Here is a 26,314-nt window from a genome sequence, read left to right as displayed (position 1 = left end):
TTTCAGTTTTCACACCTAAATATGGCAAGGTATGGTGAGGCAACTTTTATCCTAAATTTCAATTTCATCTAATTTGAATTCAAACTGGGATACAAGTTGCAATTTTCACTTTATGTTAGGACTTCTGTTATATTCACCCACCGCTATAAAAATATAAAATTCCCTCAAAATCCACTATCTATAATATATGAAAATCAAGGGATCAGTTTAACGGTAATTGAACATATATCTCAAATCAAGAGATTGTGAGTTCGATCCCCACCACATGTTGTACTAAAAAAACGAAAATCAAGCTCCCTAATAAATTAATGCACAAGTTCGACAATTGAAAAAATCTCTCCAAAACTTACAAATTAAAAAAAAAATGTCATAAGATGTTATTAAAATATCTATAAATTATTAAATTTACCCTAACTATCAACTTAAGTTTTTGGGTTCATTAATGATAATTTAATATGATATAAGAGGAGGTGTTTTGTGTTCGATAACCTCGATTATCGATGGTATATGAATGAACTGACACCACATCAGAATGAAGATAAATTCTATTAGGTCACTGAAGCATGAGTTAAGAAACACTTAAAAAAATGGATAGTAACAATCTATACTAATAAGGTGCACTTTCGAAAAAACGAGCATAGTTCAACAGTAATTGACTCTCCAACAAGGATGTTGTGAGTTCTCACCCCACATGTTGTACTAAAAAAATAGGGTGCACATCCTTTTTGAACTCCAATATTAAGGGGTTTTGGAGCAATTTTAGGTAGGAATAAGACATAGTAAAAGGACTCGTGTATTTTAGGTCAAGTAGGTTTTCAGTAGCCAGGTCGCAAGAGATAAGGAGAATGTCAGAGCCATCAGGTACCCTTAAAATCAATTTGACTTTTATTTTAGTACAACATGTGAGGTGGAGATCAAACTCACAATCTTTTGATTGGAAATATATGTCAATTACTACTGAACTATACTCGTTCTGACAGTCTGACTTTATACATTCAACTCATAGAATTAGACTTTATATAATAAGTAACGAAATGCAACCCTCTCTTACACCGACTTTCCATTTCTAATATCTATTTCAATGTCAAACCTCTCAAATATTTGACACAAAGCACACAGTTACTTTATTTGATTTTATTTTTATATAATCAATGCTAAAGAAATGATGATGGACAAGATAATGTATTTTAGCTAGTCAAATCCTTCTAAAATAGTCTACATATAAATAATAATCAATCATAATATTAATAATTTAAGAAGACCTTTGAAGGGTTTTAAGGGTTATTTCGCATAATTAAAATATATATATATATACTCTAAAAAAAAAGGGCACAGTTGAGTTTGCTACCATGTCTTCCTAGCATGAAAATCTCTCGTCCCACCCCACCATGATTGTAGTGTTTAAGGGCCCAATTAAATTAAAAGCATATAATATAATATATCATATCCAATAATCTTTATGAAAAGGAGACACATTCAAGTTGCTTATTAGTTGCCTCCTTCCACACCCATTATTCATGTTCCCCACATGGATGTTGATTTGTTAAAAAAATGTTTGAATTTGTGATCTTCAAATATATATATATATGTATATATTATTTGAAGAAAATATTTCCCTTTGAGTTGATTATCTATTATTATAAGTTATTCTTTTCTTTTTCTTCTAAAAGGGAGGAATGAGTTTAAATAAATTTAATGAAAGAGGGAGAGGAACTTTGGGTATAATTTTTCTAATTAAGACCTAATTCCATATAAAGGTCAACTGTACATGGATAAGGAGGAAAAAACAATTTGTGCTATGCAAACCTAAATCAATCTTTTGCAAAAATAAACTTGGATCGATCAAATTCATAAAAGGGTTCTTAAATTAAATAGGTTAAAAGTACTATTTATAAATATCCCACTACTTTTAACTTTAGTTAATTTTAGTCTACATACTTTTAAATTTAATTCATTTTAGAGTTATTATATTTTCAAAATATTTGTTTTGGTTCTTGTAATTTAAAAATTGATAATTTTTGTCTATATTTTCAAACGTTTAACATAGATTCTACACATAACGGGAACCATTTAATATAAAGTACAGGGGCCAAAACGAACATTTCAGAAGTAAATGGTTACATTTTAATAAATATATTGAATATAATGTCGCGTTGAAATTGTGGTAGAAAAAATGAGATTAAAAATAAAATTAAAGGATCAAAATGGTCACTTTAAGGACCTGAACATTTTATTGAATCCTCCGCTCTATCTTCATCATCGTGTAATGATTGACTTTGGTCATTAGAGGTTCCTTCACAAATATCATGTTGATATGTGTATTATTAATAGAACATATATAGCATATTTTCAACATCTACATTAAACACTCGATCGATGTTGACTTTAGATATAGAGGCAAAAGTACTTCAAATCTCTGATAATAAAACCCTTGTTGCTTCTAAAAATACCTTAATTACATCAATGAAATGTGAATATTTTTCTCGTAACCCAAACTTTTTTTTTCCCTTCGGGAAGGAGTTGTTATCATTTCATTGAGCAAAGAGGAGAGAAAGCTACAAGAAAGTTCTCCAATTAAGAGAATGAGAATGTTAGAGACGTCTAATTATAATTAAAATAAACGAGATTTTTTAGATCAAGAGCAAGTCGTGTTGATGTCATCCCAAAGATAATTTATAGGCCTACTTGCATCCATGAACTATATTAATTATTCCTCGCAACCTAAATTTACCTAAAAAGGAGTGACTTTCAAGCTTAAACAATGAGACAATTGTACTTTGCCCAAACTTTAGAATATCACAATCAACATAAGAATTAGGAAGCATTTTTAAGGATATAAAAGGATATAGTACGATAATTAGTACCTATTCCTTCCCTTAAAGTTGGAAATTCAAAAGATAAAAATCTCGCATCTCCTAATATTATAGTAATATAATCGGGTCAAACTCAAAAAAAAAAAAAAAGACGACAAACAATATATATTATTTTCAAGAAAAATAATTATATTATGATTTCCATTAAAATATATAAAATAATAATAAAGAGAAAGAAAAAGAAAATGAAGAATAGTATAAGGGTGTGTTTGGACGTGGCGGTAGAATGAGTGGTTTTTCTGAAAAAAAAAAAAGACTAAATTGATTTTTAAGGTATCACGATAATTTTAGAAAATCAATTTTCTAATTTACCAAACATGATCGGAGAGGTGGTTTTGGCCATTTCCGAGACACACGCTAGTATAATTAAATTACTTTAACCTCATTTATTCTCAAATAATCTTTACTAAAAGAAGGCAGATTGGGGTTCGCCTATTTCAGTTGCCTCCTTCCACACCCATTAACATTCCCACATAGATGGGATGATTTATTAAAAAAATGTTTGAATTATGATATTTTTGTGTATATATGTATTTGAAGTTTCATCATTATGTCAAGCGGAGTCTAGCTTCAATGGTTTAAGGTATAACTTACTTGAGACGCAAGTATATTAAAAGGCGTCCTCTCACGAGATGAACAAATACGTGAAAACTCATTAATCGACGTAATGTATACACACTTAGTCTCTTAAAACATACTATATTATTAATATAATTCACCGTAAGTGATACCTACTTCTTTCTTCAAAGTTCAAATATCCGTACTTATGCGCAAAAAACAACTTACCATATTAATTAATCTCAAAAAAATCAATCATGTCGGAAGAAACCGATTATGTAAAAAATCCTTGTTGCATGTGCACTAAAATATGCCTAGTAATTAGTCCATCTAAATGCACATCTATGTGCTTCCAAAATTTAATAAGGAAATTAAAAACATAAATAATCACAAAATGCAATAACTATTTTCAAGAAAATAAACGTTTCAAAATTTGAAGTAAAATAGAAAAAGAAATAATAAAGAGCAAGGAAATGAAGAGCAGTGTAAGATTTCTTTTTTCTTTTTTGTAAAAATTGTATAATATCTCATATATTAAAAGAATAAGTTTCAAAATCCGATAGAATGGAACTAATTTGCAATGAAATAGATTTGTAAGTACTTTGAAATCAAACGAAATCAAAACGAAATCAATTCTATCCTTAAAAAAAATCTGACTGAAAAAACAGAATCCAAAAACTATGTTTTTTTTTTCCTTTTTTAGGCAAACAACAAATATGTAGTGTATTTGAATATGAAATCTGAGATTATGAATTACGATTCAATGGAAATTTTTTTAAAAAACATATATTATAAATTAGATATATAAACAATGTGAAAGCTGATAGGAAACAAATATCTGCAAAATTAATAAGTTTATTGTTGAAGCATGAATCTGTTCTGTGGACTGCACAGGAATCAGCCAAAAATGGGGAACAAGAACACCACCTTCCCCTCCCCCACAATCGATGCAGAATTTCCTTTGGGTATAAACTTAATTTGTTCTTCTACTTTATTTATTAATTAATCAATAAGTTTGTCAATAATTCATATAATTATGGGTATTAATTAATTTTGCAGTAGTAAGGTCCACGAGAGATGAAAAACCACTCCATTATACCTTAAAAATCCAATCTTTTTCTTTGCTGAAGGAAGCAATTGCTTGCTCCAAGCGTGACAGATTTGAATCCCAAATCTTCCATGCCAATGGTTATAAATGGTGGGAGGATCATATTATTACATTATATTATTATAAACTCCATTATTCATCTTCATATTGGTTTTTGTTTGTTTGTGATGTGGTAGGAAATTAGCCCTGTATCCCTCTGGAAATGTGGAAATAAATGGGTCATCGGATCATATTTCCCTCTATTTGGTATTGGCTGAGGATGACATTTTGCCAATTTCATCACCAGCTTCAGAAGAAGTCAGTGCTGTGTTTACTTTTCTTATTCATGATAATCTTAGGGACAAATATTTGGCGATTCAAGGTAAACCATGCGCACTAATTTCTTCGATGATCATGTTAAATTACTACTGACTCGAAACTTACTTTCGATGCAGATGGGAAATTTAGACGCTTTCATTCCATGAAAACAGAGTGGGGGTTTGAGAAGTTGATTCCACTTGAATATTTCAATGATGCCTCCAATGGGTTGTTGGTTGGTGATTGTTGTGCCTTTGGAGTGGACATTTTTGTAAAGAAATGTGATGGTGGGAAGGGGGAGGACTTTTCCATAACCAAGCAACCAAAAGACAACAAATATACCTGGAAAATCAACAACTTTCCACAAATACCTGATGAGAATTTTTATCAGTCTGATCCTTTTACAATTAACAACTACAATTGGTATGGCAAAATTTGACTCCACGATATATATAATCATAAGTATTTTCATAAAGTTATATGTACATCTACGTATATATAATTTGTTGAGACATTAACTTAAGTTTGAGTAGTGGTTACCTAATTTAATGTTTTTCAGGAGGATGTGCTTGTATCCAAAACGAGACGGCCCTTTATCTTTGTATATGATCTTTGATAGTTCCAAAGAGATTCCTCAAGGCTCTGAAGTGTATGTTAAATGTGAGATCTCTATATTGTGTAAACCTAGAGATGGTGGCCTTCGTTACAAACGAAACAAAACATGTAGGGCTCGTTTGGTAACGTTTTTGTTTATTGTATTCATTGTTTCCATCTCTTCGTTTTTTATAAAAAAAAATGAATTTACCTTCAAGCAGTTGTCCTAGTAGTTGGCCCAGACACTGAATATAATATTAGAAATTGGAAACGAGTGTGAGTTAGTAACTCAATTAAAACATTTTTCAAAGCACTTATTAAAGAGGGTTTTTTTTTTCACAGATAATTATTGGTTTGGTGGTGAAGGAAAAACTAGATATGGTAGTTTGGATTTCATGCCATGGAGGGATCTCAAGGCTCTAAAGGACAGACGTCTTTACAGTGATACCGTGACGGTTGAAGTGAAAATTAATGTCATCTCTACCTTCAAACATTTTGTACAGAAAGGAAATTAATGCTGCTGCTAGATCATAATGAGAGTCTTAATTAAATTTATAAATAATCTACTTATTCTAGTTTTGGAGGAATGAGTTGCTATCTAGTCTTTTTTCCTTTTTATTATTCGACACTTTGATTGTTGAAGTGACGATTAGTGTTGTCTCTGGCATGAAAATTTAAGGAATAATGCTGGTCTTTGAGATCATTAATGGTGGTGTTTTTAGATATTGCAGAATTTTGAAGTTTTCAACTATATATTCTGATCATGTCTTGGATCAATGCAACCTTATTTGGTGTGTTTAATCTTATATATTTGAAATGTGGTTCAGATTTGGTAGTTTTTGTAGGATAGGAGATCTCAGAGAAATTAAAGTCAAGTACAGGAATTTGACAACATTTTTTCAGTTTTTTTTTCCCTCTTGGTTATGGGAATTTTACTTTTCTACAGCGTTCATGTATCTTTTGGGAGTAAAACATATTCGATATTTAACACCTCTACTCTAAACCGAGTGTAAATTGAAACCTCTATCTAATGCCAGCATAGTTCAGTGAAATTTCTAGTCAACATGAGCACAAATCACTGCCCTACGTTATTTTGTACTAAAAAAATTCAAACCTCTAATATTTTTTTTGTATTTTTTGTCGTATAGGATATAAATCTTTAATTTTAGTTTAGATTGGCCACTTAAAAAATACTAAATTACAAAAATATCTCTAGACTTTATTATTTGGTTAAAAAATACCTTATCATTTCAAGAATTTCAATACACTTTTTTTTTTGATAAAAATTTCAAAACACATTTCATAACATTTCAAAAATACCATTTTATAAAAAAATCTAAAAATTGACGTGGCAAAATCTAGAATAATTTCTTAGACAATGGATAAGATGGCTAAATCATGATGTTAATTGCCCTGTCACGATATTTTTGTAACTTTTTATGATCAAAGTTTTAAATGTCATGGAAATGTCGAGGTCTCAAAATATCGATGTAAAAATCAACAAAATGTCGATGTCAATAGATATTTCATTGAGGTTAGAGAAATTAGAAAAATCGTAAAAAGTATTTAAATTAACAAATAAATATTTTCTTATTTCTAAATAAGTTAAAAGTAATTAATATTAATATTATTTATATATTAATGACATTTTGTTGATATTTTTTCATTTTTGTCGATTTTTTTATTGGGATAGAAATATCGATCTATCTCTCATGTCCATGTCGAACACATGAAAACATGTCATAATGTTGTTTACGGTAAATTCAGGGTTATATATATCTTTCTTTTGTTTGTGGCTTCATTTTTTCTCTTATTTAAAATCCCGAGTAGACAAATAAGACGCGCGATTTTTCGTTCGTCCCCCTGTGTTTGTGTGGTGCCTTTGGAGAAGAAGAAATGGGAGCAAAGAGAGGCCGAAATGGGAGACGGAAGGAAGGCTCCATGATCCTCCCCTCCCCCACAGCCAACCATCATTCGGATTCTCCTTCCGGTTTAATCTTCTCTCTTTCTCCCTCTGGAAGTTTCAGTTTAAGCATTAGAATCCATATAAACTGTTCTTATTATCAAGTTTGTCGAGTTCATAATGGATTTCTAGGGTTACTTTTCAATATTTTGCAGTTTTAAAGTCCACCAGAGATGAAAAACCACTCCGTTATACCTTACAAATCCAATCCTTTTCGTTGCTGAAGAGCACACTTGCTAGATTCCAGCGTCAAAGATACGAAACCCAGACCTTTCATGCTGGCCGTTATAAATGGTAGGTTATATTATAATTGTAAAATTACAAACTTAGTCCTTTCTGTTTTGGGTCGATTTTCATTTTAGTTCCTCTGGTTTAAAAGTTTATGATTTAGTCCTTATATATGTTATCGCCATATTTTGGTCAACTCTTATGAATGGTTCCTGCCTTACTGTATAGAATGTGTAACATGTTTTCTATTTACGTGGTAATGGGCTTGTGTTTTTTAATTTAGTTAAAAAATAAAGGAAGCTAGTGGATTTTTGGGTAGCTAAAAAACAGTTTAGGGATGATTAGTCAGGTTTCTTAGAATCATAAGGACTAAATTTTTTATTGCATGCACATGTTGAATCATATTTGGTTCTACTACTACTGTTATTATTATTTGTTATTGGGGACATTTGGTTTGTTATGGTAGGAAATTAGCTCTCTATCCTAATGGAAATGAGAAAAGAAACGGCTCCGGTCACATCTCCCTCTATTTGGTGATGGCTGGTAATGACATTTTATCAACTGTTTCAGGAGTTAATGTTGTGTTTACCCTACTTGTGTATGACAAGCTGAGAGACAAATATTTAACGGTCCAAGGTAACTAAAATCTTGGTTCGTTTTCCATGATTTGGTATTTCTTTTGGGAATGATGAAAATTGCTTTTACTTTATAAAAAGTAGTAAAATCTTCATGGTGTTTGGTTACATAGCATAGTTAGAAGTAATTTTGAACAATCTAGTTTTAGAAGAAGTATCTGCAAATCCAAAAGTGTTCTATTGCTTTCAGAACTCGTTCCAAACTGACTTTTTTTGTTTTTTTTTTTTTTGTGTGTGTGCAGGTAAAGGTTGGGTCGTCGGCGGTGAAGAAAACAGTTCTGGTATTTCGAATATCGTCATGTCATTGAGCGATCTCAAGAATCCAACGAAGGGCTTTATTAGCAATGATACTCTGATAGTTGAAGTGAAAATGAATGCTATCTCTACCTTAAAAAAGCTTTCGTAGAAGTGAAATGCTGCTGTTTTAGATGCAAGCTTAATTAGATTTTGTACAAGCATACTGATTTGTTAGATATGCAGGGTTTTGAAGGCAAAGTCCAGCTTTGGAAAAATTCTTAAACCAGTTAATAAAAATAATATAATATTTCATTCTAGTCCAATTATTCATGTGCTAGACATCATTAAAGAAAGATGGGTAGAAACGTATTCTCCATTTTCGTTTAGGCGGCAAAGATAAAGGGGATTTTTGGCTGAATAGGCATCTTGGAGAAACAGTATTGTTTGTCTCTCAGCCTTACGTTGCACGGAGTCCAAATAAGATTCCGTGCCCCGATTATATTAGGTACAAAATGGAGAAAATGAACCTCCCTATTTATTATTACATCCAATATATATCCATTTGAATACGGTAACTATTATTGTTGCTGCTTTTACGTCCAATGGGGTGATATTAGCAAAGACGCTTTAATTTGGAATTTAAATAGATGTAGTTAGTAAAAAGAAGGAAAAGAAAAGACCTGAAAGTAAGAGGAGGGAGGAATGGAAAAAACTTTACTATCAATCATCCATTGTGCTCGTTAACCTCACGCGGCCTTGTAAACATGTATGTTGCTTTTTCATTTTTTCATTATTTTATTAAAGTTCAATATCTTATCAATATCTTCTAACTTTTTCTCTCAGTCTATAATGTCTCACTTTCTCATTTTTCTCCTTTATGCAACGTTTCACCTCCATTATTTTCTCTCTTTTTTGGAATTTTTTTATTTCCATATCACATAATCACAAATACCTCTCTGCTCTTCATTTGTCTTATTTTTTAAAAATTTACTGTATATTTTTATCCAAATTTACTGGATCTTTTTTTTTAATTCAAATTAATTAAAAATAGGAAATATTGATTATTTTAACTATTTCAATAGGTTGGACTTTACCATTATCTTCTATTTTTACTGATTTCAACAGGTTAATCGACTTTCAATAGTTAAAGACTAATTTAATTATCTTTGACCTCTCAATTTAGTTGAAGTATTAAAAGTGGATGATGTTATTTAATTTAAAAGATGAGGAAAAAAATAAATGAAAAGACAAATTATTTTTTAAGTTAAACTTTCAACCGGTGGTATCTACCTTTGGATTGTGAAAAAAATACTAAGTTTTGTTTGTTTGAAACAAGAATAACATAAAAAAAAATATACAATAAATTTGGAAAGAAAGATACACTAAATTTAGATAAAATGATATAGTAAATTAAAAAAAAAAGCAAAAAGACAAATGAATAAAAGAGGTACTTGTGATATAAAAAAAAAGATGTATTTGTATGTGATGTTGTGAAATAGAAATAAAAAACATAAAACAGGATTGATAAAAAATGGAGGTGAACCCTACCGAAGAGAGAAAAATGAAGAAGTGAGACGTTGATGAGATATTAAGCTTTAATAAAATAATAAAAAGAAAAATACCTGACTTCCTACGGTGAGGATAAAAAATATTGTCTTCACCACCACATCATACCATTAAATGTCTAACGAATGTTAATAGTGGGGAGCCCTCACCGTTCCATGAATTTTCTTTATAACCAACTTGGAAAGCAACATCAAACATGAGAGTTGAGAGGAGGAGGGAGGAGTAGCAGCAAAGCAAAGCCATGCATTCCTTTTTTATTTTACTGCACAAAATATCCTAATATTATTAATTAATTAATAATGGTATGAATATGATATTGAGGATTCTCAGCGAATCTTTGAGCAGTCGGTGTTGGGTTGTTTATGTAAGGTTATGCACAACAGAGTGTTTCTGGTTACAGCTCGAACTCGGACTCCGGACCGATCTGAATACTTGGGCGGACCTGCACAAAAGGGTGAGCACTCCGACGATCAAGTTAGTATAGGTCGGATTCCCAGTTTAGTTCGAGGTCAAAGAAATCATCGTACCTGATCGTTGAGTGAGGTCCTCTACTTATGGGTGGTAGTCCCACTAATCTCGCGGCGGTTACACCTGGTAATCTCGGGACCGTCGGTTACACCCGGTAATCTCGGGACCGACGGTTACACCCGATAATCACGCCGCTGGCAGTAGCTCACATCGGCCCTGCCGAGCTTCTCGGTAGACCGGACCTTGACCAGTTCGCACCTCGGCCCTTATACTTAGCACATGTCAATGCTGGTGGTGGCAATCTCGGCGGTCCGAGCTGGGCATGACTCATGAGTCATCTTGGAGCACCAATAGGGGTCCCCCACGTGTCCAGGGTATTCTCTTCCCCAAACATTGGCCCCCTCTCTGTCTGGTCCGATCTCGACCTGGCAGAGAAGTTCATTCGACTTGCTTAGGACGCGTGGCGACTTCCTATTCGTGGGAAAACATAACCGTTGCGGTGGATTTATCGTCGGAATATTCAAATATTCTGACGCTTCGGATTTTCGGGAGGATCCTAGCCGCTCGTTGATTACACGTGTACGGTGGGGAAATTTTTCCGACGAGCTATAAATACCCCCAATCCTTCAGGTCATACCTTACGTTTCCTGAATTCTTGGAGTTCGATCTGAAGGCAGTTCGAACCCTTGGTAGGTCGGTCTCTTCCCTCACTTTCTCTTTCGAACGTAGTTGCCATGTCGTCCTCTTTTAGCAGCGACTTAGGATCCGATGAGGATTTAGCTCGTAGGTTAGAGTCCGAGCTCGAGAAGATAGAAAACTTTAGGTTCTCCGATGACGGGGAGGATAATGATGCTTCCACTTCGGGTCAGGGTTTGGAATACCCTTCTAGGATACCCGAGCACTACCTCGGATCCCTCCGTAGGGGGTTCGCTATCCCTGAAAACATCCTCCTCAGGATTCCGGAGGAGGGGGAGAGAGCTGACAATCCTCCAGAGGGATGAGTCACTCTCTACTTCAAAATGTTTGAGTACGGCCTCAGACTTCCCCTTCACCCTTTCGTCCAAGAGTTTCTTTTCCGAACTGGGCTGGCTCCGGCTCAAGTGGCCCCCAATGGGTGGGGTGTCATTTTCGCTTTGGCCATCCTTTTTTGGTTACGAGCTAGGGACAACGAAAAGGCCGAGCTGCTGGACGTAGACCAGCTCCTCGCGTGCTTCGAAGCGAAAAGGATAGCTAAGAAGCCCGGTCGGTACTATATGTGCGCAAGGAAAGGCGCATGAGGTATAGTTAAGGGGCCGACCTCCATCAAGGGATGGGTGAGGAAGTGGTTCTACGCCTCTGGGGAATGGCTTGCAAAGGACGAGTCAGGTCGTTCCTTCTTTGACGTTCCCACTAGGTTTGGGAACCTAGGTACGGAGTAGTTCTTACTTTTTGTGATTTTCTTTCCTGTCATTCAGGCCTAACTCGGACTTTGTCTTTGTGCAATATCAATCCGACCAGTCCCCGAGCTTACACAAGCCTCCTTTGACACGCTGAAATATTACAAGGAGCATTTTCCGAGAGGTAGGAAGGTCGGAACCTTGGTGACCGACAAGTTGCTGCTTGAGTCCGGGCTGCTAGATTACAACCCTGCAGTTCGTCCCATTGAATCTTCAAGGCCGAGCTCCGAACTTGGTATGCCGAGCTTGCTCCCCCCCTTTTTCCTCTAACTTTGTGTTGACTCCTGTTTTTGTTTTGCAGCCATGGTTTGCGGATTTGCAAGCAACGTGACACACAAGTCCAAGGGCCGAGCCCATGCTCTTGAGGCCGCCCAGAGTTCGGAACCTGCCACTCCTGCTGTGGTAGGGCCAGCCTCAGAAGATCCAGCGCCCCAGGGGTGAGGAGGGAGAAGCGCCCCAGGGGTGAGACCGAAGCGGTGGACGTCTCGCCCTTGGGCGAGGAGGTGAGGTAGGAAGTCCCTCTGAAGCGAAGGAGGAAGAAGAAGAAGACCACCTCCCCCTTGGAGGTCGGAGCTCGTCGGGTCTTGCCTGCGAGCTTCGCAGATCGGGTGGACGACCCTGAGGCCAGGATGGGCGGGACGTCCGACGTGACAGCACGGTTCAGAATCGAGCCGTCAAGTTCTGGGGTGAGGGACCAGGTGTCCCGCATCTCGGCTGCAAGTTTGGACCGCTGCCTCAGAAGAGCGTCCAAATTTGTAAGTGACCCGGGGTCCGTCTTGCAGAGGACCATCGACTACGCCGCTGAGGTAAGATTGATATTTTTATTTTTGCTCAATTTACCTAACAGGTAGCTCGGTCTAACTTTCTTCTTGGTGTTTTTTCTCAGGCGTTTGTTGCTTCCATTCAATCGGCTCTGGTTGTAAAGGCCGAGCTGGATGGGAGGGAAGCTCTGGCAGCGAGGGAGAAAGAGGAGTTCTCTGCTGCCTTGGAGGCTGCTTCTTCCACCATGAAGGATGAGCTGCTGAAAGCTCACTCTGAGGTGGAAATTTTGAAGGCCGAGGTGGAGGCCAAGGCCGAGCTGCTGAAGAAAGAAGAGGACAGACGCAAGGCCCAGCTCCGAGCTGCCCATGCTATCACCAAGGGCTTGGAGAAGGAGAAGTTCCAACTCCTCAATGAGAAGGACGACATGCTCCAGGCGCTTGAAGCGAAGGAGGAGGAGCTGAAGCATGCGACTGCCGAGCTGGAGACGGCGAAGGAGCGCCTCAGCAATGGAGCCCTATTGGAGGAGTCGTTCAGGCAACATCCTGACTTCGATGGATTTGCCAAAGACTTCTCTGACACGGGCTTCAAGTTTTTCATGAAGGGTATTGCTTCCGACATGCCTGACCTTCAGATCGATCTCGATGGTCTGAAGAAGAGGTATGCTGAGCAGTGGGCGTCTGGGCCTAACGGCACCCCTGGCCCCCATTGGTGGATAAGTATGTCAGAGATCTGGACTCTGACTACTCCGACCTCGAAGAGGACCAGATCGGCACCACTCAGAAGGGCGCTCCTTAAGCAGGCTCTTAGGCGATCACCTTTCATGAGGCCTTTCTCTGTCTTTCTTCTCTTCTTTTGTTTGTAAGTGTCAGGGCAGAGCTGCAAGGTCTATAAGCCTTGGCTCTGCTCTCCATTCAATAAAGAGGCTTCTCATTTGCTTTTACTTTGTTGCCTTCTTTCTTCGCTTTTTCGTTAAGTTGAAGCCAATGTCACCTCGCGCCTCGTACCTTTGAGGTCGCGCCATTAATTAAAATACTTGAAATTTTGAATTCGAATCGCTGTCTAGTATTCAATGCATTGCACCAACTTTGGACTTTTTAACATCACACCTTTAACTTAAAAACGTTAAAAGGCTGAAATCCTAAGTCCATAACTGTTCTTCATATCGCACCTCGTACCCTCAGGTTCAAAGGCTTGATCGTTCTGAACTTTTCACATCGCCCCCTTGCCTTGAAGGTTTGGATTTTAAGTTCACTGACGGTTTTGGCATCGCACCTCGTACCCTTAGGTTTTGGAGGATTGAATTTTAACTGACTGCTGGAATGTGATGGTGTGGGAGTCCGTGGCCCCCATTTAATTTCTGGTCGAACTCGGAATCATGGAATTAAATCATCATGCTTATTCCGATCATAATTCTTTTGAAATAGTTTTTACATATCCATTGAAAACCATTTTGGCATTTCAAGGATTTAATAACGCTTCAGGTGCTCCGCGTTCCACGTGTGCGCGAGGACGTCTCCTTTCAGATCGGCCAATATGTACGTCCCAGGTCGGACTATTCCCTTGACCTCAAACGACCCCTCCCAGGTCGGATCAAGGGCACCCACATGGGTTTGGACCTTCCTTAAGACCAGATGTCCGACCTGGAAGGTACGAGGTCGAACGCGGGCGTTGTAGTGTCTGGCCATTCTGCCCTGCTATTCCGCCAGGCGTAGCTGGGCCATTGTTCTTCTTTCTTCCAATAAGTCGAGGTTGAGGAGCAGCTCTTCCTCATTTGCTGTAGGCTCGTAATGCTCTACTGTGTCAGATGGCATGCCGATCTCAACCGGGACTACAGTGTCGGAGCCAAAGGCCAGGGAGAATGGGGTCTCACCCGTCGATTCCCTCTGGGTGGTCCGGTATGACCATAGAACCTCTGGTAGCTCCTCGGCCCACCTGCCTTTCTTGGAGTCCAGTCTAAGTTTGATGCCTCGCTTGATGATCTTGTTGACTGCCTCCACTTGCCCATTTGCTTGCTGATGTGCGGGGGACGAGCTAAGGTGACTTATGCCAAGCTTGCTGCAAAAGTCTTTGAACTTTGCGTTGTCAAACTGCTTCCCATTATCTGTCACAATGGCCTTCGGTATACCAAAGCGACATATGATATTTGTCCATACAAAGGACGTGACTCTGGATTTCGTTATGTGGGAGAGTGTCTCGGCCTCGGCCCACTTTGTGAAGCAGTCCACAGCAACCACAACGAACTTGGTCTGGCCTTTGCCCAAAGGGAAAAGACCAATGATATCTACCCCCCACTGCTCGAATGGCCATGGGGCCGAGATGGGGGTGAGCAGCTCGGGAGGTTGGTGGATTATGTTTCCGTAGCGTTGGCAATTGTCGCAAGTTCTAACGAACTTCTTGGCGTCCTGGCTGAGGGTCGGCCAATAGTATCTTTGTCGGATCACTTTGGCTGACAGCGACCGGGCGCCTGAGTGATTGCCGCACACTCCTTCGTGGATTTCTCTGAGGACGTATAAGCCCTCTTAAGGGGTTAGGCATTTCAATAGAGGCAGGGAAAAGCCGCGTCGGTACAACGCTCCACCTCGGACCACGAACCGAGCTGCTTGCCTTACCAACTTTCTGCGCTCCTTGGGGTCTTGTGGTGAATTGCCCCTAATGAAGTCCACAATCGGGTCCATCCATGAGGGCTTTGGAGCGTCGATCTCCATCAGATCTGGCTCCGAGATCGAGGGATTATCGAAGATCTCGACGGGGACCGACCTGGCCAGGTCGGTCTCGTACGCTGATGCTAACTTGGCCAAGGCGTCGGCATTAGAATTTTCTGCTCGGGGAACCCGACTTACCTCGTAAATTCGAAATTGGGCGAGGTACGATCTGACCTTGCCCAAATACTTTTCCATTCGGGAGTCCCTGGCTTGGTACTCTTCCGTGATCTGGCTCACAACCAGCTGGGAGTCGCTGAAGATCTTAACACAAGAGGCCCCCAATGCTCTGGCGATTCGTAGACCGGCAATAAATGCTTCATACTCAGCCTCGTTATTGGAAGTCCGGAAGCCGAACCTCAAGGCATACTCAAATCGCTCGCCTCCTGGTCCGAGCAAGAGGACCCCGGCCCCGCACCCCTTCTCATTGGAGGATCTGTCGACATAGATTGCCCACGGTAGGTCGGACTCGCCCAACTCGGAAGGTGGTGTGAGCTCGACTATGAAGTCTGCCACTGCTTGTCCTTTCAACGCAGCTCTGGGTTTGAACTGGAGGTCGTACTCACTTAGCTCCGTTGCCCACTTCATCAGGCGTCCAGAAGCTTCTGGCTTATGGAAGATGTTTTTTAGGGGCAAGTTATTGAGCACCACTACAGTATGGGCTTGGAAGTATGGTCTAAGCCGTCGGGCCGAGGTGACTAAAGCGAGAGCCAACTTTTCCATTTGAGGGTATCTGGTCTCGGCTTCGGTCATAGCCTTGCTTGTGTAGTAGACCGGGTTTTGCCGCGCTTCCTCTTGCCTGATTAGGGCCGAGCTGACGGCACTGTCAGACACTGCTAAGTACAACTGGAGCTTGTCTCCTGGCAGGGGCTTGGCGAGCAAAGGTGCCGAACAGAGGTAGCTCTTCAATTGCTGAAATGCTTGTTCGCACTCTAATGTCCATTCAAACGGCCCTTTCTTTCGTAGGACTTTGAAGAAAGGGAGGCACTTATCTGTCGATCTTGAAACAAACCGGTTTAGGGCTGCAATCTTGCCATTGAGGCACTGAAGCTGTTTCAGCGTTTTGGGTGCCTCCATCTCGAGCACGGCTTTAATCTTTTCGGGGTTGGCCTCGATCCCCTGGTGGTTCACCATGAAGCCAAGGAATTTTCCCGAAGAGACTCCAAAGGCACATTTAGCTGGGTTGAGCTTCATTTGATATGTCCTTAGAACCTCGAAGGCTTCGGTCAGATCGGAAAGATGCGACTTAGACTGCTTGCTCTTGACGAGCATGTCGTCCACATACACTTCCATATTCCGGCCGATCTGCTTGGCGAACATTTTGTTCACCATTCTCTGGTAGGTCACTTCTTCGTTCTTTAAACCTAAGGGCATGACCTTGTAACAGTACAGACCTTGGTCTGTTATGAATGTGGTATGATCTTGATTTGGGACATGCATCTTGATTTGGTTGTACCCAGAGTAGGCATCCATGAAGGTGAGCAGTTCGTGCCCGACTGTGGCGTCCACGAGCTGATCAATCCTCGGCAGTGGGAAGCAATCTTTCGGGCATGCCTTATTTAAATTCGTAAAGTCTACGCACATTCTCCACTTTCCGTTAGATTTTTTATTTAATACAACATTGGAGAGCCACTCGGGATACAAAATTTCTCTTATGTATTCAGCTTTTAAAAGTTTTCTAACTTCCTCAACAATTACATCACTCCTCTCCTTGTTTATAGGTCTTCTTTTTTGTTTTACAGGTCAGAATGACGGATCTATGCTGAGGCGATGCGTCATAATCTTCGGGTCAATGCCAATCATGTCCTCATGGGACCACGCAAAGACGTCCGAGTTGGATCTGAGAAAGTGGATTAGCTCCTCTCTATCGGTGGCCCCCAGCTTAGTTCCTATGCTTACCTGTTTCTCGGGACTAAGCAGAGGAATAAGCTCGAGCTCCTCAGTGGGTGCGGCAAACTCCCTCCTCGGTAGGTCGGCCTCGAACTCGAGCGTCCCATCTCTACTGGCGAGAGTTTCGAGGGCGCAGACCGATGAGCCTTTGAGTGCAGAGGCATAGCACTCCCTCGAAGCGGTCTGTTCTCCTCAGACCGTGCCCACGCCATTGGGGGTGGAATACTTCAAAACTTGATGAAGTGTCGAGGGAATGGCCCGAAATGAGTGGATGATGGGTCTCCTAAAGATGACGTTATAGGCCGACCTACCGTCAATCACCACGAACTCGGCCATTTGGGTGACCTGAGTTTGGTCCTGCCCAAGTGTGACCGGCAAGTCGAAGCAACCCTCTGGGATGACCGATTCTCCAGAGAACCCAACCAGTGGTGTCGAGCTTTTCTTCAATTGCGACCTCGTCCATCCCAGGGCGAGGTAGGTCGGTAGGGACAGGATGTTAGCAGATGCGCCTCCGTCTACCAGCACTCTTCTGACCACCACATGATCAATCAAGGGAGCGATCACAAGTGCATCATTGTGGGGCAGGTGGACCTCCTCCAAGTCTGCACTGTCGAAGGTGATTGGGCAGGTCGGCCTCTGCTCCCTGATGATGCACACCTCGCGCCTGGCTGCACGAGCTAACTCCTTTCTTTTATGTCCGGACTGACCCTCGCTTGGCCCTCCAAAAATGGTATTGATGACCGCAGGTCGGTCAGTGCGCTGGGGCGGCGTCCTCGAACGCTTCCGCTCTTCCTTTTTCTCTGCCGAGCTGGTCCTGGGCTTTCCCACAAATTTCTTGAAGTAGCCATCTTGGATTAGATCCTCAATTTGGCGCTTCAACTCCCAGCAGTCTGACGTGTTATGGCCGTGCTCCCGATGGAAGCGGCAATACTTGTCCTTGCTGCGCCTCTCCGGGGCTCCCCGAAGCTTCTCAGGACGTTTGAGTAGTTTTTCCATTCCAGACTCCCCGATGTTCGTTAGGATCTCGGACCCCGAGCGCCCTTCTTAGAGGTCCCACCTCGGCCACGGGTGGCCTTGGATGACCTTGGGTGCGCAGGTGGTAGAACAGGCGCGGTGATTCGTGCCGACCTGCGGAGGGGTTCTGTTGCTAGGCCATCGTGACCTTGCCCTTTTACCACTGCTGCTCCGACCTCCCGCTGTTGGGCATCGCTGGCAGCCAGAGTCATTCGATCTGCCGTATTGGTCGAGTTTGCTGGTTGAACCATTTTCGCTCGCGTGTTGGTTTAACAGAATTGGGATGACTTAGATTGTCGATTTCCCACAGACGGCGCCAAATGTTTATGCAAGGTTATGCACAACAGAGTGTTTCTGGTTACAGCTCAAACTCGGATTCCGGACCGATCTGAATACTTGCGCGGACCTGCACAAAAGGGTGAGCACTCCGACGATCAAGTTAGTATAGGTCGGATTCCCAGTTTAGTTCGAGGTCAAAGAAATCATCGTACCTGATCGTGGAGTGAGGTCCTCTACTTATGGGTGGTAGTCCCGCTAATCTCGCGGCGGTTACACCTGGCAATCTCGGGACCGTCGGTTACACCCGGTAATCTCGGGACCGACGGTTACACCCGATAATCATGCTGCTGGCAGTAGCTCACATCAGCCCTGCCGAGCTTCTCGGTAGACCGGACCTTGACCAGCTCGCACCTCGGCCCTTATACTTAGCACATGTCAATGCTAGTGGTGGCAATCTCGACGGTCCGAGCTGGGCATGACTCATGAGTCATCTTGGAGCACCAATAGGGGTCCCCCACGTGTCTAGGGTATTCTCTTCCCCAAACAGGGGCTGATGCTGTATGGAATGTTGACGCCACACTTAGCGGGGAGGCCAGCGGCGAGGCCGAAGTTGATTCCAGAGTTGGTAGCCACAGCCGAGTTCAAGCAGCTGCAAGCAATCCAACGGTCGACCGTGGTGGAAGCTTGAGCGTTGAGGCCCCTAATCCTACTGCAGCACGCTGCCGAAGGCCCTGATAATCCTGATCTTAAATAATTAACGGGAGAAGAGTCAACTTGAGCATAGTCCAACTAGTTAAGATATCTATCTCCGACTAAAAGATTTTGTGTTCGAATTTCTAACCTACATGTTAGTATTAAAAAAAAGTCAAACTATAAGATTGGGTATTTGTATCTACAATGGTTAGAAATATCTACAATGGTTTTAGTGCAAATTATATTTAATACTGAATAGTTAAGAAAATGTCATATTATATTAAGTACCAAAAGATTTTGCTGATTTTTCTTTAAAAAAAAAATTACGGTTGAGATGTTGAAAGGGTGTGAAGGCAAAAAGAAAAGCAAACAAAATTGACATAGTAAATCGTATAAATTATTGTAGTGTGTAATCAATTAGAAATAATAAAGCATAACCTTTGCACTTTTTTTTTTTTGACATAATAACCTTTGCACATTTAGTTCTATGTTATACATATTTTTAAAAGAAAAAAAAAAGATGATTGATTTTGAAGCTTGAAGTTAAGGTAGTCGTCATCGGGGAGGTTTTATTTTTTATTTTTTTTGGCAAAATTTTTTTTGTTCTACCGTAAGCATAAAACTTGAGAAGTTTGATTATGATAACTTAGGACCCGTTTGATAACCCTTTCGTTTTTTATTTTTGATTTTTAGTTTTTCAAAAACATGATTGTTTGTCGTTTTTTATTTTTGGTTTTTAGTTTTTCAAAAACATGATTGTTTGATAATCAATTCAATTGTCTGTTTTTTGTTTTTCAAAAACCATTTTGAAATTTTATGTAAATTTAAAAAAAAAATAGTTTTCAAAAACAGGTTTTTTTTTCCAAAATCTCAATTTTTCTTCTACTGCTCAACTTTTTTTTTTCTTTCTCATATTTATCCTAAAAATTTATTTTTCATTCTAATTTTTTTATTTCTAAATTTCTCTCTACAAACTTTATTTTTCTCGCTCTAAAGTTTCATATTTTGAATATTTATTGTTATTTGTCTCTCTCCAATTTTTTCTGTATTTTTGTTTTTTTTTTCTAACAGACCAGTTTCATTTCTCTCTCTAAAAATGTAATATTTTTCCTAACTTTTTTCTCTCTAAAATTTCATATTTTACAACTTTTCTTTTTCTTCGTAATCTATTTTTTCCTCTAAAAATTATATTTTATTTTCTCTTTCAATTTTCTTTCCCTGTAACTTTTATTTATCTTTGTATTTATTTATTTTCTATAAAAAATATATTTTGAATCTTGTTTTTATCTCTAAATTTGTTTCTACTATAATTTTTCTCTTTCTTTATAATTTTTTTAACATATATTTTCCTCTCGACTTTATTTTTTTTTCAAAATTTTTATCTTTTTGTCTTATTAATTAATTTATTTTTCTTGAAAGGAATGATTAATGGATAGATTAGAGTTCCAAACATAGGATTTTGAGGGTTCTGTTTTTATCTTTAACTTTTCTTTCACTATTTTTTTTCTAAATATTTTTTTATCTCTCTAAAATTTATCTTCCAAAGTTTATTTACATCTCTATTTTCATGTCTCTACATTAGGGGAAGACAAAAATTTCCGTAGGGTCGGGTCACAAAAATATAAAATGCATGTCCCGGCCTCGTCCCCGTCCCCGATTCCATTTTTTAAATAATTAATATATATTTAGTACACTTTTTTTATACTTAAATTCTAAAAATAATTAAAAACAATTATAAAACCGATAATTTTTCTTGAGAACATCACTCGGACCCAAGAACGAGGTGGAGACGGAGACTAAAAATTTTTACGAGCCCGAGAATCAAGGAGAGCATCCTCACTCGCACCCACACCATTGTCATCTCTACTATACACAAAATTTTCTCTCTCTAATATGTATTTTATTTTCTAACTTTTTAAAAACAAAAAACTAAAAATGGTTATCAAACATGTTTTGGTTTTTTGTTTTATAAAAACTAAAAACAAAAAATCGTTATCAAACATGATTTTTGTTTTTTAAAAATAGAAAACCAAAAACTAAAAACTAAAAATAAAAAAAAAACAAAAACCAAAAACTTAAATGGTTATTAGAAGTAAATAGATTTCTTATTTGAGAGGTTTGGATTCAATTTTAATTTTCTACCTGAGATTTAGGCCTGTTTCATGTTTGAGAATGTCTCAGAATAAGTAATTTTAGCAAAAATAAAAAATAATAAAAAATAATGGTAATTGATTTTTATATAATTATTTTAATTAACTTTTAGTTACACACTATTGAGAAAATGGCTGTTTGTTTGGTAGGAATCCAAGATTCTCGTGAGACGGGTATCTCGATTCCCATGTTTGTTTTGTAGTGATGTAAGATATTCAGGTATCTCGAGATGTCCACGGGAGGCATCTTACGAGTTTTAGATGCCCTTTTGAAACACGGGTTTCTAAGATTCCCATGTTGAGGGCATCAACTTTTTACATTTTTGCCCTCCACTTTTTTCTCCATATATTTTCTTTCATCAATTTTTTAAAATTTTTTCCTAAAAAATGTCTTTATTTTTATTTTTAAATTTATAATTAAAATAAATTAATATACTCATCATTTAATAAATAACTTTATGCTATTAAGTATATTTGTACATTAGATTTACCTGTAAAATAAACTACAATTAAATTATATAATATATCTATTTATTTTCAATATTGCGAAGGAATTACATTATTAATAATATTTATTATCATAAAAATATAATTGTAAAGCAACATTTTTTTTACTGCCAACATACCCGTGATATTTTTCCTCTTAAAAAAAAATAATGTAATGATATGATAAATAAATTTTACCCAAGATAACATAAATTATATAATTGTCCTTTTGGAAAACTATTAAAATTGGAAAATGAAACTTATATTAAATTAATAATGAATTAATTTGTTCTATAAAATAACATATAAAAAATAAAAATATTAAATTAATTCAAATAAATCTATTATATTAGATGAATTTATAAATTATATAAATATTTGTGAGGCATTTTTGCAACATTCTATAAATTTAACATATTCCTAAGAATAAATCCTGTATGAGAAACGTGGCTATCCAAATATTTCCGGATATCCTTAAAAATATTCCTACGAAACAAACGTGGTTATCTGAAGATGCCAGGCATCTAATATTCCGAACATCTGAAATTTCAGGCATCTCTAGATGTCGGTCATCTACATTCCCGAGAAACAGGGGCCGTTTGTTTCGTGGGAATTCGAGATTCGCCTTGGACGGACATCTGGATTATTCCCACGTTTGCTTTTTGGGAATGCAAGATACCTGACAATCTTGAGATACCATGGTATCATAGGATGCCCATACAAGAGGCATTTTGATGCCTTTTGAAACACGAGTTTCCAAGATCCCGTATTGAGGGCATTCACTTTTTACATTTTTGCCCTTCATTTTTTTGTCGATATATTTTCTTTCATCAATTTTTTAATTTTTCCTCAAACAATTTTTATTGAAAATTTTTAAATTTATAATTAAAATAAATTAATGTACCCATGATCTAATAAACAACTTTATGATATTAAGTACATTTCTACATTAGATTTATATGTAAAATAAATTGTAATTAAATTATGCCTCAATTTATTTTTAATATTTTGAAGGAATTACCTTATCAATAATCTTTATTATCATAAATATATAATTTTAAAGCAACATTTTTTTAAGACCAAGATACTTGTGATATTTTTCCTCTTAAAAAAATATAATGTGATGACATGATAAATAAATTTCACCCAAGATAGCATAAATTATATGATTGTCTTTTTGGAAAACTATTAAAGTTGAAAATGAAATATATATTAAGTTAATATGAATTAAATTGTTTTATAAAATAACATATAAAAAAATAAAAAAAAAGTTAATTCAAATAAATCTATTATATTAAATGAGTTTATTAATTATATAAATATTCGTAAGGTCATTTTTGGAACATCCTATCAATTTAACACATTAATTTCGCAAAACAAATGTGACTATCCAAATATTCCCGGGTATCCTCATAAATTTTTCTACGAAACAAACGTAGTTATCTGAAGATGCCGAACATTTAAAATTTCGGACATTTGAAATTCTAAGCATCTACATTCCCGAAAAACAAACGGCTTATTAGTTACACACTTTTCAAGTGATTTTTATGTAATAAAAAATGATTTTGAATTTGAAAAATTTTTTAGAAAGAGAGAAGTTGGAGGGAAACAAAAATTTGGAGACAAAAATTTTAGACAGAAAAATAAACTTAAAACAGAGATTAGAGCTAAACATTTAGAGAGATTACAAAAATTTTAGAGAAAAAATTAGAGAGATCAATAAACAAAATTAAAGATAAATATAAGTCGGACAAAAATTTTAGAAAAGATAAAAAAAATTTCTCAAAATTTAAAGTGAAAATAAATTGAGTACAAAGACAATTTTGAAAATTAAAGCAATAACCCTTTTAACAACTAATTTTATATTATTATTATTATGTATCGTAGCCAAACATTATAATTTAAAATGAAAGTAATTTTGACACATGCGTAAAAGTGATTCTACCCTTGTCAAAATCCCAAACGATTTTATTATTATTATTTTTTTTAAAGATATCGAACAATTTCATTAGAAGATATGTTAGAAAAACATACAAAAGTTGTTGTTAAAAAAAAAATCACTCTTAAACCTGTCGTTAAAATGTTGATGTCGATAAACATTCATGTAAAAAATATAAAAATAAAAAAATCATAAAAAAAACTTAAAATTATAAATATTTCTGGAAATGTCGATTTATCCTCCTGTCGATATTGAACCCATGGATACATAGAAATGAATGTTGACGGATATTTTAATACCATGACTATGATTGATTTTAACTATTAATTAAATTTTGGGTCTTAGTCTATGAACGAAAGTCAACTGGGTTTTACACATTTTATTGCATGCCTCAGGAGAATTGATTATCTAGAGATGGGTGTTTGAGAATAGTATAGATCAAATAAATGTTATGTTAAATTTCTAGTGTGTACGTATTAGCTAGCTTTTCCCAAATTTTGCCGTACAGCAGATTTGTAGGAGCCTTAAATTGACTTTCCAAAAAAAAATTCCAAGGTTCAAACTTACGATATTTTCATCTTGGTTCCATGTGAAAGTTAATGTTGTGTTTACCTTTCTTGTTTATGACAATCTCAGAGACAAACATTTTGACTGTGTTGTAATTGTAACCAAACTCTTTCCTTGGGCTGTTTGCCTTTTTATGGTAACACAAAGAAATATATGCGTTACCAGTGCTACTTATTAATTATATAGGAATCAAGATCAATAGATCTTGTGCGTTTGAACCTGCGGCTGTGGTTAAAATGAATGGAAATCCATCCGCTGCACCTTACAATTACATCGAATGTTCCTTTGGCTCGAGCGCCCCTTGAACTTCGAAATACATTCTATTACTAGTTATTAGTTTAACTATAAATTATCAAATTTGTCACGCTTGACGTACATAGTATGCATGTGTATAGTCTCTTTTGAGCACCTGGGTTTAAATCTTAATATTAGTGATCTTACACTAGAAATGGTGATGGTAGCTAAAGATAAAATCTATTCACTAATTTACTGGTGGTTCACCTTGACATTAATCTTACTAGAAGAAATAGTTATCGCAGGAAAAACATTTCTTTTGCTACGAGTGTTGTGAGTACTTGGTTGTGTAATTGAATGGAGGAAGAGCATTAGATGAATTATGGTCTTTATTGTTAAATAAAATTTTATCAAGCTTGCTCAAGAAATTTCTAGAGGTCACTATACTTGTTGAAGAGTTTCTTTGGATCACCAAAAGCTATAAAAGCTATTAGAGAGTACAAGATGTGACAAAATTCTGGCCACAAGATCATCACCGTATCCAAGACCAAAACGTGGCAAATCTATGATTATATCATCATTTTATCTAAAGCTATAATATGTGACATATTTGTAGTCGGGGAAATTTACTTGGAGCAAGTATGTTTGGGCTTCTAAATAGGTGGACCCTCATGGTTCACAATCTATCCCAAAATAAGTGGACACTCATGGTTGACAACCTATCACAAAAAGTTACTAGAGCGTGCAAGATGTGACAAAATTATTATTTTTTTTTGATAAAAGGATAACAACAAAAACTACAACAAATCATTAAGAGCTAAATTGACCATTGGGACATCATAAACCAACTCAGCATCCTCAAAACCACCAAACCTCATTGATGTTGTCTCGAATCCCTTGGATGAGATGAGCTACTTCTGATGAATCAATTTCAAAGATGATGGGTGTTGAAGCAGAAATTTATAGCCGCTTCCAGACCTTTGCGTATTGCCAATAGTTCAAGATAAGTGATATCACGTTCTTCATTTACAAATTGACCTCCTGCTTTCATAATTTCTTCATTAATTCTCATTTCATTTAAAAATTCTTGGAATTACGTATTTGTAAATTATTTGCATATGCTAGTGTCCATTCGTAGGTGTGGGATGGTAATCATTAAGAGAAAAAAGAACTTTTTTAATTTGAATGGATGAAGAAGCTAGTTTAAAAGAAAAGGGAAACGAAAAAACATAGTTAGTGAAAATTGAAAGTCAAGCAAGGCAAAGAGGAATGCTCATATATATATATACACAAGGGACACTATGAACCAATTTTTTTTAAAGGAAAAAGCATTTCATTGAGAGGGTATGTGAGAAACATATAAAAGAAGGAAGCCATATAAAAGCGCTCCAATTTAACGAAATGGTAGATAAATTATAATTACAGAGTACAGTTCAATCAATAGATTAAAGACAACCACCACCATCTCCATTATCTTCCCATTACCATCGCCCCGTCATCTTCCTCATCATCATCTCCATTACCAAATCTTCTCTTCTCTTGTGGATCAACTAATGCTATTTATTTAAGCTATCCTACTTAATTACCCTACTCTTAAAAATTAGAGAAAAATACTTAAAATAAAGTGTTTCTTTTACA

At 37.1% G+C, this 26,314-nt stretch overlaps 1 protein-coding gene and 1 pseudogene across 1 annotated transcript; one reads left to right on the top strand and one right to left on the bottom strand.

Annotated features, from left to right (window-relative positions):
• The first annotated feature begins 4,338 nt into the window (after positions 1–4,338).
• On the top strand, positions 4,339–8,662 carry LOC111015613 (uncharacterized). The gene is made up of 8 exons (XM_088122996.1): positions 4,339–4,396; positions 4,491–4,629; positions 4,716–4,900; positions 4,974–5,259; positions 5,396–5,514; positions 7,549–7,687; positions 8,088–8,257; positions 8,499–8,662. Exons 1-8 carry the CDS (start codon positions 4,339–4,341, stop codon positions 8,660–8,662), a joined length of 1,260 nt encoding a protein of 419 aa, XP_087979122.1.
• Positions 8,663–18,560: 9,898 nt separating this feature from the next.
• On the bottom strand, positions 18,561–22,741 carry LOC148212025 (non-specific lipid-transfer protein P3 pseudogene; annotated as a pseudogene).
• Between the last annotated feature and the right edge of the window lie 3,573 nt (positions 22,742–26,314).

Source organism: Momordica charantia (genome assembly GCF_013281855.1).
Source record: "Momordica charantia cultivar OHB3-1 chromosome 4 unlocalized genomic scaffold, Mcharantia_2.0 BLBB01000004.1, whole genome shotgun sequence".
NCBI classification, from domain to species: Eukaryota; Viridiplantae; Streptophyta; class Magnoliopsida; order Cucurbitales; family Cucurbitaceae; genus Momordica; species Momordica charantia.
The sequence above is the reverse complement of the archived record's forward strand: the minus strand, read 5'-3'. Positions and strand labels throughout refer to the sequence as shown.